The sequence below is a fragment of the Sorex fumeus genome, unplaced genomic scaffold (assembly GCF_029834395.1).
Source record: "Sorex fumeus unplaced genomic scaffold, SorFum_2.1 ptg000063l, whole genome shotgun sequence".
NCBI classification, from domain to species: domain Eukaryota; kingdom Metazoa; phylum Chordata; class Mammalia; order Eulipotyphla; family Soricidae; genus Sorex; species Sorex fumeus.
This window is the reverse complement of record NW_026606120.1, coordinates 11,746,577-11,763,698: the sequence shown is the minus strand read 5'-3', so window position 1 is coordinate 11,763,698 and position 17,122 is coordinate 11,746,577. Positions and strand designations below refer to the sequence as shown.

At 55.8% G+C, this 17,122-nt stretch overlaps 1 protein-coding gene across 2 annotated transcripts in view; it reads right to left on the bottom strand.

The window, feature by feature from the left end:
- Window positions 1–623: 623 nt before the first annotated feature.
- Window positions 624–17,122, bottom strand: part of CORO2B (coronin 2B) — a 133,196-nt gene continuing 116,697 nt past the window's right edge. Inside the window, exons 4-12 of one of the 2 annotated variants that reach the window (XM_056126805.1) lie at window positions 16,652–16,801; window positions 14,760–14,924; window positions 13,122–13,238; window positions 12,905–13,009; window positions 11,416–11,512; window positions 8,734–8,846; window positions 8,244–8,334; window positions 7,939–8,078; window positions 624–847 (exon numbers count right to left, since the gene is read on the bottom strand). In XM_056126805.1, coding sequence (XP_055982780.1) covers window positions 716–847; window positions 7,939–8,078; window positions 8,244–8,334; window positions 8,734–8,846; window positions 11,416–11,512; window positions 12,905–13,009; window positions 13,122–13,238; window positions 14,760–14,924; window positions 16,652–16,801 — 1,110 coding nt within the window. In that variant the 3' untranslated portion in view covers window positions 624–715. The remainder of the gene's footprint in view (window positions 848–7,938; window positions 8,079–8,243; window positions 8,335–8,733; window positions 8,847–11,415; window positions 11,513–12,904; window positions 13,010–13,121; window positions 13,239–14,759; window positions 14,925–16,651; window positions 16,802–17,122) is intronic. The other variant, XM_056126804.1, reaches the window with a different exon arrangement.

The following is a 17,122-nucleotide window of genomic DNA, read 5'->3' as shown; positions in this document are numbered from 1 at the left end:
GACAGCGGCGGGGCCAGGAGGGGCTGGGTGAGGGACAAGAGTGTGGAGGCCTCCCCCGGACACACGGGCCTATCTGGGCAGATGTGGGGGTCTGCTCTTTCTCCACGAGCGCACGGGGGCTCCCTCGGGACTGACATCTGGTTGCTGCAGGGCAAGGGCCTTGCCTAGGGTCCGAACGCCCCGGGTGCTGACCCAGGTCCCGCCGTCGACCTGCTGAGTGACCTGGCACGTCCCCATGGCAACCTTCAGTTCTGTCATTTGCGTGGGTGGTGGACACTCGTCCACCCTGCCTGCCTCGGGAGGGAAACAGGGAGTGAGGGAAGGCAAGAGCTTTGGAGAGACTCACAGGAACGAGGGTCGGGGATTATGGCCTTGGCGAGCAATTCCCTGAAGACAAGAGGGGTGGGATGAGGGGGCCGGGCTGCACACCCCCCAGGGTGAGGCGGGACAGCAGGACCCCAGCTGGGGAGGGCTGCCTTGTCCTGCAGCCCCTGCCGGGGGAGAAGTGCAAGTTCTAAGTCTCCTGAGATCCTGGCCGCCGTGTTCCCCCTGCCAGCCGCGGCGTGGTCCCAGCCCGGGCTGCCGAGGCTCTGGAGGTGGCGCTGGGCGAGGCAGAGGCGCTGGGCTGGGGGTGGCAGGGAGGGTCCTCGGGGCCGTCCCCAGTTCCAGGCCAGGCTGAGGGAAGTGAGGGCCGGGGTGGAGAGCGGGGGCCGAGCTAGCAGCTCTTGGGGTTGTTGCGCAAGTTCTTCAGCTCCAGCTGGAGCTGCCGGATCCGAACCTCCTTCTGGTTCAGCTCCTCCTTCAGCCGCCGGATCTCGTCCTGCTGCCGGAAGAACATTCGGAGGAGCTGAGGTGCACAGAGAGGAGGGGAGGGGCGAGCAGGTGAGAGGGTGAGTGGTACCAGGACGCCCCCTGCCCAGCCTCTCTCTCCCCGGTGGCTCTCCCTCCTCCACGCCCAGCTCCAGATGGGCCACGGCAGTGACTCGGGACCATCAAAAAAGACAAAAGTCCACTCAGGGCAGTTCCCAGTTCCCCAACTATCCCAAGCTGACCCTTCCAGGGATCTGGATCTAGTCCTTTCTTGACCGTTGATTATTCCTGATGGAACCTTCCCAGAATGCGTTGCCTCCTCAGGGAAGACGCTGAAGGATCCAGGATGGATCCAGCTTTATTTTTTTTTTTTCGTTCCTCTTTGGGTCACACCTGGTGATGCTCAGGGATTACTCCTGGATCTGCACTCAGGAATTACTCCTGGCGGTGCTCGGGGGACCATATGGGATGCTGGGAATTGAACTGCATGCTATCGCTCCAGTCCTGGGCCCAGCTTTGAGCTGACAGGCCACAGGGAAGTGTGGAGTTTGCACTGAGCAGGGGTTCACAGGGTGGACAGGCCACTCCACACCTCTCCCAAGGGCTCAATGGATCAGGAGGCTCCCCATAGCTCTTTGTTGTGCTTTGTTTGGGGGCCACCCGGCGAGACTTGGGGCTTCCTCCTGGCTCTGCACTCAGGAATCACTCCTGGTGGTAGTGAGGGACCCTACAGTCAGTCTCATGCAAGGCAAACACCCTCCCTGCGGTATGATCTCTCTGGCCCATTCACATCTTACCCACAAAACTGCATTCTGGAAGCCAGCAGCACCCCCTGACCCTCTGCTTCCCTCACCACTGCCTTTAGCAGCAAGCCGGGAGCTTGTGCTGAAACTTCCACCACAGATCGCGTGTGTTCTTGTAATGCATTGTTTAAAACGATCAGGAGGAGCATGAAGCGGGTTGCCATTTGTCTAAGAACTCAGAGAATTCAACTCCGAGCTAAAGGAGTGGCATCTGGACTCGGTGTGGATGATGGAATTCTGGAGGATTGGAGATGCTTCTCGGTCTTGATGGTGCTCGAGTGCTTACTCAACTGGCAACATTCACAAGTCTGGGAGCCTAGGAGATGCTCAGGCTTCACATGCAGGTGGCCGGCTCCCACCTCTCAGCAAATGGTCCCCCAAATACCACTGGGAGAGACCCCTGAACACAGCCTTGAGCTGACAGGTCACAGGGAAGTGTGAAGCTTGCACTGAGCAGGGGTTCCCCACACCAGCAAAACAAAACTTTTGAGTTCCTATACTTGAGGGTATTATCCACTGCAAAGGATGAATTTTCCCACAAGTAGGTGTTATTCCATATAACCTGTCTTTGGAAAACACACAATACCTTTGAAAATAATACTGCATTCTTTTCAGATTGACTTTAAATTCTTTTTCCACCTAAAAGAAACTGGAAGTGGGCACTCGAGATGAAGTAGGATGCATGTGAGAAAGACACAGTCAACACAGCTAACAGTCTCGAGGAGGAGGTCTCGGTCCTGCATTGGACTCTGCTAAGTGATGGACTTATTCATTTTAGTGATAACGATGTGGCTGGAGGGTTAGCTCAGCGGGAGGGCAACCGCCATGCACACAGCCGAACTGGGTTCAATTCCTGGTGCCCCATATGGTTCCCCTAGCCCTGCCAGGAAAGATTTTTGAGCACACCAAAACAAACCCCAAAGTAGCACTGTAGGACTGTCTTCCCATTGTTCACCGATTTGCTCGAGTAGGCCCAGTAATTTCTCCATTGTGAAACTTGTTGTTACTGTTTTTGGCATATTGAATACGCCAGAGGGAGCTTGCCAGGCTTTGCTGGGCTCTCCAAGAGGGGCAGAGGAATCGAACTCGAGTTGGCTGTGTCAGCCGCGTGCAAGGCAAGCACCCTACCCTCTGTGCTATTGCTCCAGCCCAAACCCCAAAGTATTATTATCATTTTGGTTTTGGGGACCATACCCAGCAGTGCTCTGGAAGCATGCTGCCAAGGATGGGAACCAGGGGCCTGGGTGCAAAGCATATGCCCAGACTAATGAGCCAAAGCTCTGGCTTTAAAAAATGATTATTTTAAATTTTATTTTATTTTGCTTTTGACCTGGCAGCTCTCAGGGCTTATTCCTGGCACTGCACTCAGGGATCATTCCTGACAGTGTATAAGGAACTATAGAAGGTGCCAAGGATCAAACCTGAGTCAGCCAAATGCAAGGCAAGCACCCCCTGCCCATGGAGAAATGGTTCTCTTGCCCTAAAAATGATATTGGAGGGGAGGGGCTCACACCTGATGATACTCAGGGGTTACTCCTGGCTCTGCACTCAGAAATTACTCTGGGTGGTGCTCAGGAGACCATGTAGGATGCTGATGATTGAACCCAGGTAAGGTGGGTGCAAGGCAAGTGCTCTACCCACTGTACCATCTCTCTGGCCCTAAAAATGTTTTCTTAAAAGGGGACACACCCAGCAGTGCTCGGGACCCAGAATCTATCCTTGTGATGCTGCCATGGCCTGTGATGTAGAGGCAGATCTCGGGCTTCACACATGTTCAGCACATGCTCGAGTGCCTCTGGAGCCACCTTCTGAGGCTGAATGTACAAGTTTTGTTTTGTTTTTGTTTTTGTGTCACACCCAGCTGTGCCCAAGCCTTATTCCTTGGCTCTGAACTCAAGGATCACTCCTGTTGGAGCTCAGTGACCATATGGGATGCTAGTGATTGAATCAAGGTTGGCTGCAAGCGAAGTAAGTGCCTGGTCTATTGTACTATCACTCTGACCCAAATATTTTGTATTTTATCATTGTTTTTGGATGGGATAGGAGGATATACCTGGCAGTGATCACCTGACTCCTGTATCTGAGCTCAGGGATCACTCCTGGCACTGCACCGGGGACCAAATGTGGTGCTGGGAATGGTCCTAGGGTCAGCCTCATGCAAGACAAGTGCCTTAACCTCTGAACTATCTCTTCTGCTCCATGTTTTATATTGTAAGTGGAAAAGATTTTTTTACAAAAGCATTAAGGGAAACAGGAGAAATCATTGTGTGACTGGAATTTTCGGCATCTTGACCATGTCAATATCAATAGTTACTACTATAACGTTTTGTTGTTTGGGCCATACCGGCTATCTTATTCCTGTCTTACTCCTGACTCTGGCTCAGGGGTCACTCCTGAGTGAGCCATATGGGGTCCTGGGGGTTGAACCCCTGCTGGCCACATGCAAGGCAAGCACCCTACTTGCTCTGGTCCTGCTACTGCTACAGATTTCTATGTAGATTTGCTGCTAGAGGAAAGTGTGGAGCGGCTACAAGTATCTCTACTGTATCTTAAAATTGAAGGTGAATCTACAATTATCTCAAAATAAGTACAATAAATGCAACAATCTCATTTTTAAAAAAATGAAGTACAAGTCTTTTTTTTTTTTCCTTTTTGGGTCACACCCGGTGATGCTCAGAGCTTACTCCTGGCTCTGCACTCAGGAATTACTCCTAGCGGTGCTTGGGGGACCATATGGGCTGCCAGGGATTGAACCTGGGTCGACTGCATGCAAGGCAAACGCCCTGCCCACTGTACTATAATTCCGGCCCTGAAGTACATTCTCAAAGAATGAATATGTTGTTTTTAATAACCCCTTAACTTACTTTTTTTTTTAAAAGAATTAATTAGCCAACAAACCAATCCTGATCTGATCTGCTCAGAAGGATGACATGCTATTTGCTCCTAAAATAAATGATTCTACACAATTTGGGGGTTTTCAGGTCACCAAAATCTCTTTGCAATGTATTTTTAGTTAGCTTTTGTTGAGGAAGGAGGGAAGGAAGGAAGGAAGGAAGGAAGGAAGGAAGGAAGGAAAGAAGGAAGGGAAGGAGGGAGGAATGGAGATAGGGAGGGAGGGAAGGAGGGAGAAAAAAGGAAGACAGAGAGAAAGGAAGGAAGGAAAGAGAAAGGGAGTAAAAGTGAGAGAGAAAGGGAGTAAAAGAAAGAAAGAGAGAGGAGGGAAGGAGGGAGGGGCCAGAGAGCCCAACGGTAAGGCACCTACCTGCCTTGCATGAAGCTGTCCTGGGTTCCATCTCCAGCACCCCATATGGTCTCCCAAGCCCTGCCAGGAGTGATCCCTGAGTGCTGAGTCAGGAGGAAGCCCTGAGCACTGCCGGGTATAATCTCAAACCCCAAAATATAACCAGTCGAGAGGATGACTCAGGGGCAAAAGTGCATGCCTTGTAAGGAAGGGTGTGTGTTCAAGAGGTGTGATCGCCAGCCAGCACAGCCTGGAGTATATGAGGAACTGCAGCTGAGAGCTGTGAGCACCAAAGGCTGTACACGGCCCTGTCACTGCATGGGCGGGACAAGGGGAGGGAAGGGGAAGAAAACAGAAAGGACGCTTTATTGCGGTGCAATTCCAGCCTGCAAGTGCCTCTGGCTTCCCGTGTGGTGCAGCTCTGTGTAGAGCTCCTGCAGCTGGTTCCCTCCTCGGCCTGTCCACTCTCCCACACCACGCGGGCCCTCTCCACACCCGCTTTCTCCGGGTCGCTCCCATCTGCTGTGATGGTGGAAAGTGCAGGTGACGGCAGCCAGCCAGGGAGGAGTTGTGAGGATGTGGCCTTGTGCTGTCCGCTCAGAGGCCTTGAGTGGTTCCCCACCACCCGGCTTCTGAGCCCTGACGGCAGAGGCGAGTCACAGCTGCATGAAGGTCGGCTGACTCGCAGCTGCCCCGTCCCTGCTGGCACACAACTCAGCAACCTTTCCTGTTCCTTTTGTTTTTATTATTTTGTTTGTTTGGGGACCACACCGGGTGGTGCTCAGGGTTGACTCCTGGCTCTGTATTCGAGGATCGCTCCTGGCGCGGGGTTGGAGGGACTCTATGGGATGTCAGGGATCGAACCCAGGTGGGTCACGTGCAAGGCAAGTGCCCTCTCTGCTGTGTCATCACTCAGCTCCAATTTTTTTCTTTATAAATGGGAAATACAAAACATTCCAAACTAGAAAGAACAGCAGCCTAGATCTCCAAGGGGCCATCACCCAGCCTGGCCAGGCACGGGTACCTGCTGACCCATCTCTGTTCCTGCTCACTCCTTCAACTCCGCTTCTTGGGGATCAAATCCCATTTATCCCATCATTTTATCCAGCCCCAGAAATTTGAATATTTCTTGATAAGGTGACAAATGCGCATTGTATGGCAGAGAGGCTTCTCCTCGTCTGTGCGGCCCCGCAGGAGGAAAATAGTCTTCCTGCTGTGGATAATACTGATCATTGTGAGCTGGTACAAGAAGCCTCAAAGATGATCTTTCAGGGGGATGTTCTGTGCTCCCCCCAGAGGGAGACCGGGGTGGTGGTGGGGAGCAGAAAGCGCTCGCCTTGCACACAGCCAAACCTGGCTCTACCCCCAGCACTGAGCGCAGGAAAGAGCCCTGAGCAGCACGCGGGGTGACCCCCAAACCAAAGCAAAACAAGGCTGAACGTAATAACTTGCTCCAGCTGGAGCAAGATGTCTGTGGCTCCTTCCGTTTCGTTTGGGGGCCATGCCCAGTGGTGCTGGGGGCCTTTCCCAGGGTCTCCGCACAGGTTGCCCTGAGTAGTGCTCCAGTACTGTGAGGTGGTAGCATGGACCTAGATCTTCCAGCTCCAGCTGCCTGGTCTCCCCCTGGGCTCTCCTGTGCACTCACACAGAGGCCGGCTGCTGCGCCCAAGGTGCTTCCAAGAGAGTCAAAGGACAGGAGGGGGGCTGGAGCGATAGCACAGCGGGTAGGGCATTTGCCTTGCAAGTAGTTGACCTGGGTTCAATTCCCAGCATCCCATATGGTCCCCTGAGCACCACCAGGAGTAATTTCTGAGTGCAGAGCCAGCAGTAAGCCCTGTGCATTGCCAGGTGTCACACACACACACACACACACACACACACACACACACACACATACACACACACGAGCAGGAGGGAGGCCCTGAGAGGCTGCAGACCAGCCCCCGGGAGGAGCGAGTCCCACAACAGCTATGGACATGGACAGGGACTTCTGCAGTCACTCTGCCCTTGGCTGATGGCTGACTAGCCACTGACCTGCCCAGACTCCTGGCTCTGTGCTCAGGGGGGACCATAGGTGTTGGGGATCGATCGATCCCAGGTCACTCACATGTGAAACAAGCACTGACTGGGCCTGTCCAGCCCCCATTGGCTGGCAGTTTTTGTTCCACCTGGGGACAGTACTCAGGACTAAACCCTGGCTCTGCCTTGTGATCTCTCCTGATGGGCTCAGGGGACCACATGGGGTGCTGGGGATCAAACCTGAGTGGGTCGTGTGGAAGGCAAGACCCCCACCCTTTGTGCTCTGGCTCTAGGCTGACAAGTTACACTCCACATTCCCAGGAGGCTCTGAGCCCGAGGCGTGTGCAGAAGCAGTAGGACCGGGACCGGCAGCAGTTTCTATCTGACAGCAGGTGACTTTCTAATGCAGTGAGCCTCTTCGGGCGTTTACTTGAAGCCAGGAAAGTGCCTGACACTCCGGAATGACCGCTAATGCTCTGAAACTTCCGGTCCCCGTGAACCACAAGGAAACAAACTGAGGAAAGCGGAGGGCTGGAGCTGGTAGGCTCAGGGCGAGGCCCCCAGCAGCAAGCACCCAGACCCTTGCACAGTGGCAAGTTGGCTGAGCTGAGGAGCACCAGGGCTGAGGGGATGGCTGAGGAAGACCCTGGGGACCATGACCAAGGCGGAACTGTGGACACCCCTGATGGAGCGGCTCCCTTCACAGGGAACAGGGAGTACTTCCACAAACACCCCGTCGTCTCTTCCACAAAAACAGGAAGTGCAGCCGGCCACCAGCCAGGGAGGAAGGCCAGGCCGCAAGGGGGGGGGGGGGGGGAGACGCAGTGGCTGGCGATGGGACAGAGCCCTGAGGAGACATCACTGCAGAGTTGGTGGTTCTGAGGCCTGGGGAGGGGCCCAACCAGCACTTCTTCCTGGCTCAGAGGCTATGGCGCCCCCCACCCCCCATAGCAGGGTCCCCCCATGACCCTATGACCTCCAGATGGTATTTGGCACCAAAAGAAGAAAATGCCCGGAAAGGAGCTGGCTGGCTGCAGGGCCTGCGGCAGTAATGGGGTCCCTCACCTCATTCTCCGTCCTGGGCGGGACGTTCTCCAGCAAATCTATCCCGTTCACCACCACACTCTTCTTCTCCCTGATGGGGCCCTTGAATGTCACTCTGGGAGACTTCTTGTAACCTTCTTTCAAGGACATCAGCACGGGATCTGCAGGGGGACACGGGGCAGGGAGGGAGGTGGGTATGCCCGCCCGCTGAGCTGTCCAGGAGCAGGCTGGACACTGCCAGGGTCAGGGGTCAGACATGAGGCTGGGAGGACGGCCGGGAGCGGGCCAAGGGCTCGGCCTACCCAGTCCCACCCACTCCGATGTACCTCGGTTGATGCCACCCAGCCACTCGTCGGGGGTCAGCGCGGGCTCCGTGCCAGGCGTCATGGGGTAAATATCTTCCTGGTACGAGTCAGACTGCAGTGGTGGGGCAGAGTTGGGAACCGATGGCGGGTGAGGACGCCTCCGAGAGCCCCTCCCAGTGGGCCCCTCCCTGTGGTCTGGTGGCCTCCGAGCTTTGCACTCACTGGGATCCCCCAAACTCCCCAGGGCCACCCCAAGTCTTTTTTCCTTTTTTTTTTGTGGGGGTCATGGGTAGGGCACACTCAGTGGTGTTCAGGGCTTACTCCCGACTCTGTGCTCAGGGATCACTTCCAGCCAGGTTTGGGGAATCATCTGCAGTGCTTGGGACTAAACTTGGGTTGGCTACATACAAAGTAACCACCTTAATCCTTGTCCTGTTTCTCCACCCCGCCCAAGTGGGCCCATGGCCTCCCTCGGGGCGCCTGGGAGGCCGCTGGGCTTGGCCGCACTCACCCGCCGGGGCACGATCATGGAGATGGGCTCGATCAGGCCCTTGAGAGTCACCAGCTTGTAGAAGCGGAACACCTCGCAGGCCGACACGTCCAGCCCGTGCTTGGGCATGACCCCTGCGGAGAGGCAGGCACATAGCTCCAGGGGGCTCGGGAACCCCCCAGCGGTCCCCTGAGTTTATGGGGCGGGTGGACTCAGGGCTTCTGCAGCTGGCCTGGGACTCAGATGGTCATTTCTCTGATTTGCTGCTTGGGCCAGGGCACCTCGGACTGTGCAAGGGGCCTGGGGTGTGACTCGGAGGTAGATGCCGTGAGAGGCCTGGGTTCCAATCTTGGTGCCACTCTACACTGGCAAGGGGGCACCTGGGCACTGCCAGTGGCAATCCCGGCACCATAATTGTGAGCTCTGGAGCCACAGCGCCTAACAATACACCCAAAATAAAGAAAATGACTGTGACCTTTTAGAGCTTGAAGGAGTTACAGAAATAAGTGAATTGAGGGCCAGGGAGACCCCAGGGACTGGAGTGCATAGTTTGCAGGATGTGCAGGATCGGTCCCCAACACCGCATGATCCCCTGAGCACAGAACAGGGAATAGCCCCTGAGCATTACTGGGTGGGGTGGAAGGAAGGAAGGAAGGAAGGAAGGAAGGAAGGAAGGAAGGAAGGAAGGAAGGGAGGGAGGGAGGGAGGGAGGGAGGGAGGGAGGGAGGAGAGGAAAAGAAAAGGAAGGGAAGGAAGAGAGGGAGGGAGGAAGGAAGGAGGGAGGGAGGAGAGGAAAAGAAAAGGGAAGGAAGAGAAGGAGGAAGGAAGGAAGGAAGGAAGGAAGGAAGGAAGGAAGGAAGGAAGGAAGGAAGGACTCCTGGTTTGGGGCTGTGGGGAGGCCTGTTCTCTGATTCACAGGCTCTGTATGACTGACCCAAGGAGTGATGCTCCAAGTCCATGGCTAACCCAGGCCTTGGGGCATATTCCATCGTGGCCACCAGGAGTGGAGGGAGCACGCAGAGACCCTGGCTCCTCCCTGGCCCCATCTCCAGGTCCCACTGATCTTCTGTTGGGAACTTTGCCCGGGTTTGTCCTCTCGCCCCACCTCACACCATTATCTCTGACCGAGAAATCCACAGTGGCTCTGACAGGCCACTCCAACTTCTTGCCCTTCCCCCACCCCCAACCCCCGACAGACACACTGAACCCAACATCTCAGGCTCCATCGTGGTCCCAAAGCCTGGCTATAGCTCAATGGGGCAAGTTTGTTTCTTCCCATTTGACAGGCAAGGAGCTGTGTTTTAGGTAATCATTACACACACACACACACACACACACACACACACACACACAGGGGCCTGATATGAGTCTGCACTCACACACACATACACGGGCCCACGTGTGTGCACATGCCCTCCCCACACACACGCACACATACATGGGTCTGCATGCATACACATGGGTCTGCAGGCCTACAAGCACGCACTACACACCGACTCACACGGGACTGTGTGCGCATACACACACATGCACACACACACGAGTCTGCATGCACACACACACACACACACACACACACATGGATCTGCTCGTGTATCCACATGTGTGCATACACACAGGCCTACACACACACACACACACACACACACGCCTCTGCGCACGCTGCCTCCAACTCCGGTGTCCAGGCTGCATTTGTCCTGTTGGTGCAGAGATGACAAGCAGGGAGGTGAGATGACAGGTGAAGGAGGTGACAGGTCAGGCACCCTGGCAAGTCTCTGGGCTTGGTAGCACTGAGACAGGCTTGGCCTTCCCAGCTGAGTGCGCCGGGAGCTGACCACAGGCCAGCTGCCTGTGGCAGAGGCTCCAGGGACCTTCCAGAGTCTGAGGTTTGGTCTCTGACAGCTCATTCTCGTACCACCAGTGTCAGAACCTGAGTCAGAGTGGGAGGAAGCAGCATTGGGGGAGTGAGGGTGTGGGAGCACTGGGAGGAGGGGGATGCACTGTGGTGTAGAGAGGGTGGGAGCACTGTGGGGGAGGGGGAGCACTGTGGGGGAGTGAGGGTGGGAGCACTGTGGAGGTGAGGGTGTGAGAGCACTGTGGGGGAGTGAGGGGTGGGAGCACTGTGGGTGGCAGGGAGCACTGAGCCCCAGGGAGTGAGAGGTGAGAGAACCGGACAGGTGGGCTGAGAGCAGCAGGCAGGGGTCATGGTGCAAGTTACAAGTACTCTTCCTCCCCCTCCTCTCTCTCTCTCTCCCTCTCCTTCTCTCCTCTCTCTCCCCCTCTCTCTTTCCCTCCCTCTCTCTCTCTTTCTCCCCCCCCCCTCTCTCTCTCCCTCCCTCCCTCCCTAGCCCAGCACTGTTTGGGCTCTGCTGATCCTACTCAGGGCTCCCTGCTGGAGGGGCTCAGGGGTCACATGTGGTGCCAGGGGGAGCAGTGCAAGGAAGCATCTGACCTCCCTGCCTACTCTCCCCCCCACCCATTTCTTTTTGTTTGGGGGCCACACCCAGAAATGCTCAGAGGCTACTCCTGGCTGGGTGCTCAGAGGTCACTCCGGCTGGTGCTCAGGGGATCATGAAGTGCCAGGGACGGAAGCAGGCAGGCAAAGGATTGGTGTCCTGCCTTGTCATGCATCTTCGGAGCCAGGTCCTCTGTCAGGGGTGGTGGAACCCATGGCCGCAGCCTGCCCACCAGGCTGGCCCTTACCCAGGCCTTTCTGTGGGGCTGGGGAGCGGAACTCCATGAGGTAACTCAGGAACGGCTTCTCCGTGCTGATCTCGTAGTACCGGATGTTCCCATCTCCCTGGGGCAAAGAGAGGGGAGATGGAGCAAGAGATGGGGCTGGTGGGGGGTGGTTGGGAAGTGAGGGGCCCTGGTCCTCAGGCTCTGCTGCAGGGAGCCCCCCAACTCCCATGTCCATGGTGTCAAAGACTAGAGAGGCCCAGAAAGACCCAGGGGAGGTGACGGGGCAGTGAGTGTGTATGTCCATGTGTGTTATGTGTGTCTTTGGGAGTGCCCATGCATGTATATGATCATGTACATGTGTGTATATGTATTTCTATGTGTGTACATGTCTGTCTGAGTGTGTATGGGTATGTACGTATCTGTCTGTATATTTGTGTGTCTGTATGTGTGTGCATGTCTATACATGTGTGGCTGTGTTGTCTATGTATGCATGTGTCTGTGTCTATGTCTATGTGTGTGTGTCTGATTATCTATGAGTATATAAATGTATGATGTCTGTGTCAATAATTGTCTCATATCTGTGTGTCTATAATTATTTCTATGTGTCTATGATTGTGTGTATTGTGTCTGTGTATGATTATCTATATCTCTGTATGTATATATGTGTGCATTGTGTCTGTGTGTATGAGTGTCTGTGTGTATATATGTGTGCATTGTGTCTGTGTGCACAAGTGTCTGTGTGTATATATGTGTGCATTGTGTCTGTTCCTGTGTTTGTGTGTGTATGTGTGTGTCTATGATATCCTATGTGTATGAGTGCCTGTATCTGTGTGTCTGAATGTCTATGTCTCTGTGTGTACATGAGTGTTCATGTATGTATGTTTGTGTCTATGATCACCTCTGTGTGTTTGTGTCTCTGTGTGCGTATTGTGTGTCTGTATGAGTGTGTGAGAGTGTCCATGTGTATATTGCATTTGCATGTATTGTGTGTCTGAGTGTCAGTGTCTGTGTCTTTGTCTGTATATTGACTTTTTTTTTCCATTTTGGGTTGCACCCGGCCATGCTCAAGGTTACTCCTGGCTCGGGACTCAAGAATTACTCCTGGTAGTGCTTGGGGGACCATGTAGGATGCTGGGATCAAATCTGGGTTGGCTGCATGCAAGACAAATGCCTTACCCATTGTACTATCACTCTGGCCCCTCTGTGTGTCTGTTTTGTGTCTCTGTGTGTATGAGTAAGTGTGAGTGTCTGACTTGTATACGAGTGTCTTTATTTGACTTTGTTTGACTGTGTGTATAAGTGTCTGTCTCTGTGTGTATATTGTGTATCTGTGTGTGAGAGTGTGTACATAAAAGTCTGTGTGTAACTGTGTGTCTGAGAGCCTGTGTGTATGCATTTGTATTATGTCTGAGTGTGTGTGTGCCCGTGTGCATATGTATGTGTGTCTAAGTTCTGTTTGTGTGTGTGTGGGGGGGGTGGTTACACGAACGCCCGGGGTGCTGCCCACTACCTTTCCAGCCAGGTAGAGCATGTGGGTGTCGGCATCGTAGAATGGGAACAGGAGGCCCGAGAGCCCGTCAATCTCCTCCTCGGTCAGGGGCATGGACAGGTCCTCCTGTGGGCAGAAGCAGCAGGGGTCCGGCTGGCCAGGAGGGACAGCAACCGCCTTCCGCCTCCAGCCAGGGCTCCACCCCCCCCCACGCCCTGCTGGACGCTGCTCAGCTGACCTGGTCCCAGAGGGCGATCTGCCTGGTGTTCCACCTGGACACGCCCGTGGTCAGCAGCCGCTTCATGGTGCCCAGGAACACCACCCGGTTCACCCTGTGGTTCTTGCAGTTCGCCTCCTGCCAGGGACAGAGTGAGCTGGTGAGCCAGGGCCAGAGACGCAGGGGACAGCGGTGTCGGGGCACCAAACTGCCTCCCCCACCCCCACACCAGCAGCCTGTGTCCACGCCTCGGCAGCCCTGACCCTCCTTACTCGGAAAGGGTTGAGGTAGGTGTGATTCTTTGTTGTTTCTGGGCCACAACTGGAGCCACCCAGGCTCTGCATTCAGGGGTCCCTCCCAGTGGGGCTCAGGAGACCATATGGGGTGCTTGGATAGAACCCGGGTCAGTCACATGCAAAGTGCCCTGTCCACTGTGCTGTGCTATCGCTCCGGATGTGACTTTTAAACAAAGGACCCTGAGATGGGAGGTTTCCCCAGGGGAAGCCTAGGCAGCTTCTCAGAGTCCTCAAGCCAGCAACAGAGCCCATGGCCCCAGATGGTCCCTGGGGAGTGACCTGAGCACAGAGCCCAGTAGCCCCAGAGCACCGCCGGCTGTGTCCTAGCCCCCAGCCCGCCTCCCCCCCCCCCCCCCGGCCCAAGTGAACAAGAGATGAGCACAGGGAGAGGTTGCAGATGGAGGCAGAATGGCCTGGTGGGCATCCCCAGAGGGGAAGGAGGGGGGCATATCCCAGCCATCGGAGCACAAGGGCCTTCACAGACGCCACAGAGGCAGCCGTGGGATGCCCGAAGTGCTCTGGGCAAACGGGGGCAAAACTAAGGGACTGCTGGCAGCGAGGGGCACTCAGGGGTGTGGGGGGCGGGAGGTGAAGAAGCAGCCCATGATTTTCTAGCCTCACAATTTTGGGGTCTTCTCCATGACAAACCCAAGCAGGCCAGGCATGGGTCCTGTCCAGGAGAGAGGAGGCACTGGACAGTCATCCCCATTGTCCACCCAGCAATCTTCACTCCTCCCAGATCCTGTCTGGCCCCCTGGGACACAGCTGAGACCAGCAGGCCGAGAACCAAAACTGGAGTCGGTCCACAATGGTCACCCAGGAGGGGGCCGGGTTGGGTGCCCAGGGTCCCTCCCCCAGCCTTGACCCACAGCCCCTTCTGCTGGGACCGTGGTGAGCTGAGGGGGTTCACATGCCAGGTCGGTTCTGGGGAGAAGGAGCACGGGGAGGGAGGGGCCAAGAGGGGAACTGAGGTTCTCGCATCCACAAGTCAGGTTCCTGGGAGCTGAGGGTCTGGGACGCACGGCTGGTGCCGGTGGCTGGGGCTGCCTTTTTCTCCAGGTTGGGTGCTAAGAGGCCCCAACTCCCTTCCAGGGCCCCACCAGCCTTGGCCTCCCTCTCTGGCCTCCCTCCCTGGCCCCACCTGTCCCCACCCCGCCCCCTCCCTGGACCCTCTGCCCAGCCCGCCCCCTGCCCTGCCCCACCTGACCCTGTCCACCCCCTTCCCCCGCCCCCCCCCACCTGCCCGGCCTGCACCCTACGGGGCCACACCTGCCCCTGTCCCTGCCTTCGCCCCGCCCCCGCCCCCCGCCCCCTCCCTGCCCCCCCCACCCCACCTGCACTGCAGCCCCGCGGGGCCCCTCACCTGCAGCACGCGGCCGGAGCGCGGCTCGATGACCCGCAGCTTCTTGTCCTTGCACGTGGTGCCCAGCAGGCTGCCGTCTGTGTTGAAGGACATGCAGAGGATGACATCCGTGTGGCAGTCGATCATCTTCACCGGCTCCCCCACGTCCAGGTTCCAGATGAGGACCTGCGGGGCCACCGAGGACAGGCTCAGGCCGCCGCCTTCGGCGCCCGGGCACACCCGCGTGTGTTCCAGAGCCCGCGCGGGCTTTCCTGGTTCTCTGCGTGTCGTCTGGGGGGCCACACCTGGCGGTGCTCAGGGCTGACTCCCAGCTTTGTGCTCAGGAATCGCTCCCGGATTACTCAGGGACCCCACCGCCAATGTCCCCAGGTTCCCTGATAAGCAAACATTTAAAATATTTCAAAAATTTTATTTACTTTTTAACTGTTTTGTTTTGTTTTAGTTTTGGGGCAATGCTCAGGGCATTTCTCCTGAGGGTGGTTGGGGGATCATCTGGGGTGCCTGAGATAAAGTCCGGGTCAGCCACATGCAAGGCCGGCATCCTCCTCCCACTGTACTTTCGCTCTGGCCCCATAAAATAAGTATTTTCTCAACAATGTTAGGTTCAGAATAAATGAGGATCTGGGTGATGTCACTGAAATGCAAATGTGAGGGTGCCTGTGTTTAGTTGAAACCTCAGTGGGAGGTGAGGAGCTGGCTGGGGAGGCAGCACGTGCCCTGTATGTGTGAGGGGGGTGAGCACTCTATTTGCTGAGGCCTGGGGCTGGGCTGGGGTGCTCAGAGGATGAGCACTCCCTTGCCCTGCTGTTGTGAGGCCCTGGGCTAGGTCCCCAGTGCAGAAGGGAGGGGAAGGGTGGGTGGTCTGGCTGGAGGCTCCAGTGGTCCAGTTCCTATCTGATGCCCAGGTCTGAGTCAGCATCCTGGTGTGCTGCCTGGTCTCCTGAGCATCACCAGGCATGATCCCAATAAAAGAAAATCTTTTTAAAATTTTTTTTTTTTATTTTAACTTTTTGAATGGGCTGGAGCAATAGCACAGTGGTAGGGTGTTTGCCTTGCACTCGGCTGACCCGGCCAAGCCGGGTTTGATTCCTCTGCTCCTCTCAGAGCGCCTGGCAAGCTACCGAGAGTATCTCACCCGCACGGCAAAGCCTGGCAAGCTACCTGTATGCCAAAGACAGTAACAGCAAGTCTCAATGGAGATGTTACTGGGCCTGCTCGAGCAAATCTATGAACAACGGGAAGACAGTGCCACAGTGCTACTTTTTCGATCACACCTGGCAATGCACAGGGGTTACTCCTGGCTCTGCACTCAGGAATTACTATTACTCCTGGCGGTGTTCAGGGGACCACATGAGATGCAGGGAATCGAACCTGGGTCGGCCACATACAAGGCAAATGCCCTACCCACTGTGCTATCGCTCCAGCCCCACCAACTAAAAAAAATCTGAAAGGAAGAAGTAGCCAGGCAGGGAATGTGGGCCAAGCAGGTGCCTTCCCTTCCAAGATGGTGAGAACAAAGGAGGCAGCAAAAATGTGTCTGTGGGGGTGGGGAGAGGAAGGGAGAGAGAGTGCAGCAGGGAGGGCACTTTCATGTGGCTGACACTGGGTTTGATGCCTGGCATCCTATATGGTCGCTGGGGCACTGCAGGGAGTAATTTCTGAGTGCAGAGCCAGGAGCAAACCCTGAGCATTGCCAGATGTAGCCCAAAACCAAAACTCAAAAGCACAAACAAAAATGTAAAGCGAAACAAAAATAACTAAAAATAATAATAATTTTTAAAAAGCAGCTGTGTTGTATGTGGTGAGTGAGCACTGTAGTGGGCCCGATGGGGGGGGGGGGTGGAAATAGCAGAGCTGTCCCCCACATCCTCCCATGCCCCTGGCCCGCACACCTTGTAGTCGTAGCCCGCGCTGAAGAGAATGTTGTTGGCCGTGGGGTGCCACTCGACCAGCCCCACACGCCGGCTGTGGCCGTGCAGCTCCAGGATGGCCTCCGTCATGTTGCGCTTCAGGCCGCCCGCTGGGATCTCCCAGATCCGCACCTGTGGACAGACACAGCATTGGGGCTCCCCCAGCCCCAACACCCTCCCCCGCATCCCCCACGGAGGTCACGGATGATTGAGAGGTGGTGGGACCCAGAGGGAAGGCCCCACCTCTCTGCCTGCCTCCTTCTAGAAGTCTCCGTGTATAGGGAACAGTCTTCAGCAAGTGCTGCTTTATTTAATATTTTGTTATGTTATTATTTGGTGTTTGGGTCACACCCAGCAGTGCTCAGGGCTTGCTCCTGGCTCCGTACTCAGGGATCACTCCTAGCAGAGCTCAGGGGACCCGGTGCAGTGCTGGGGATCAAACCCAGGTCAGCC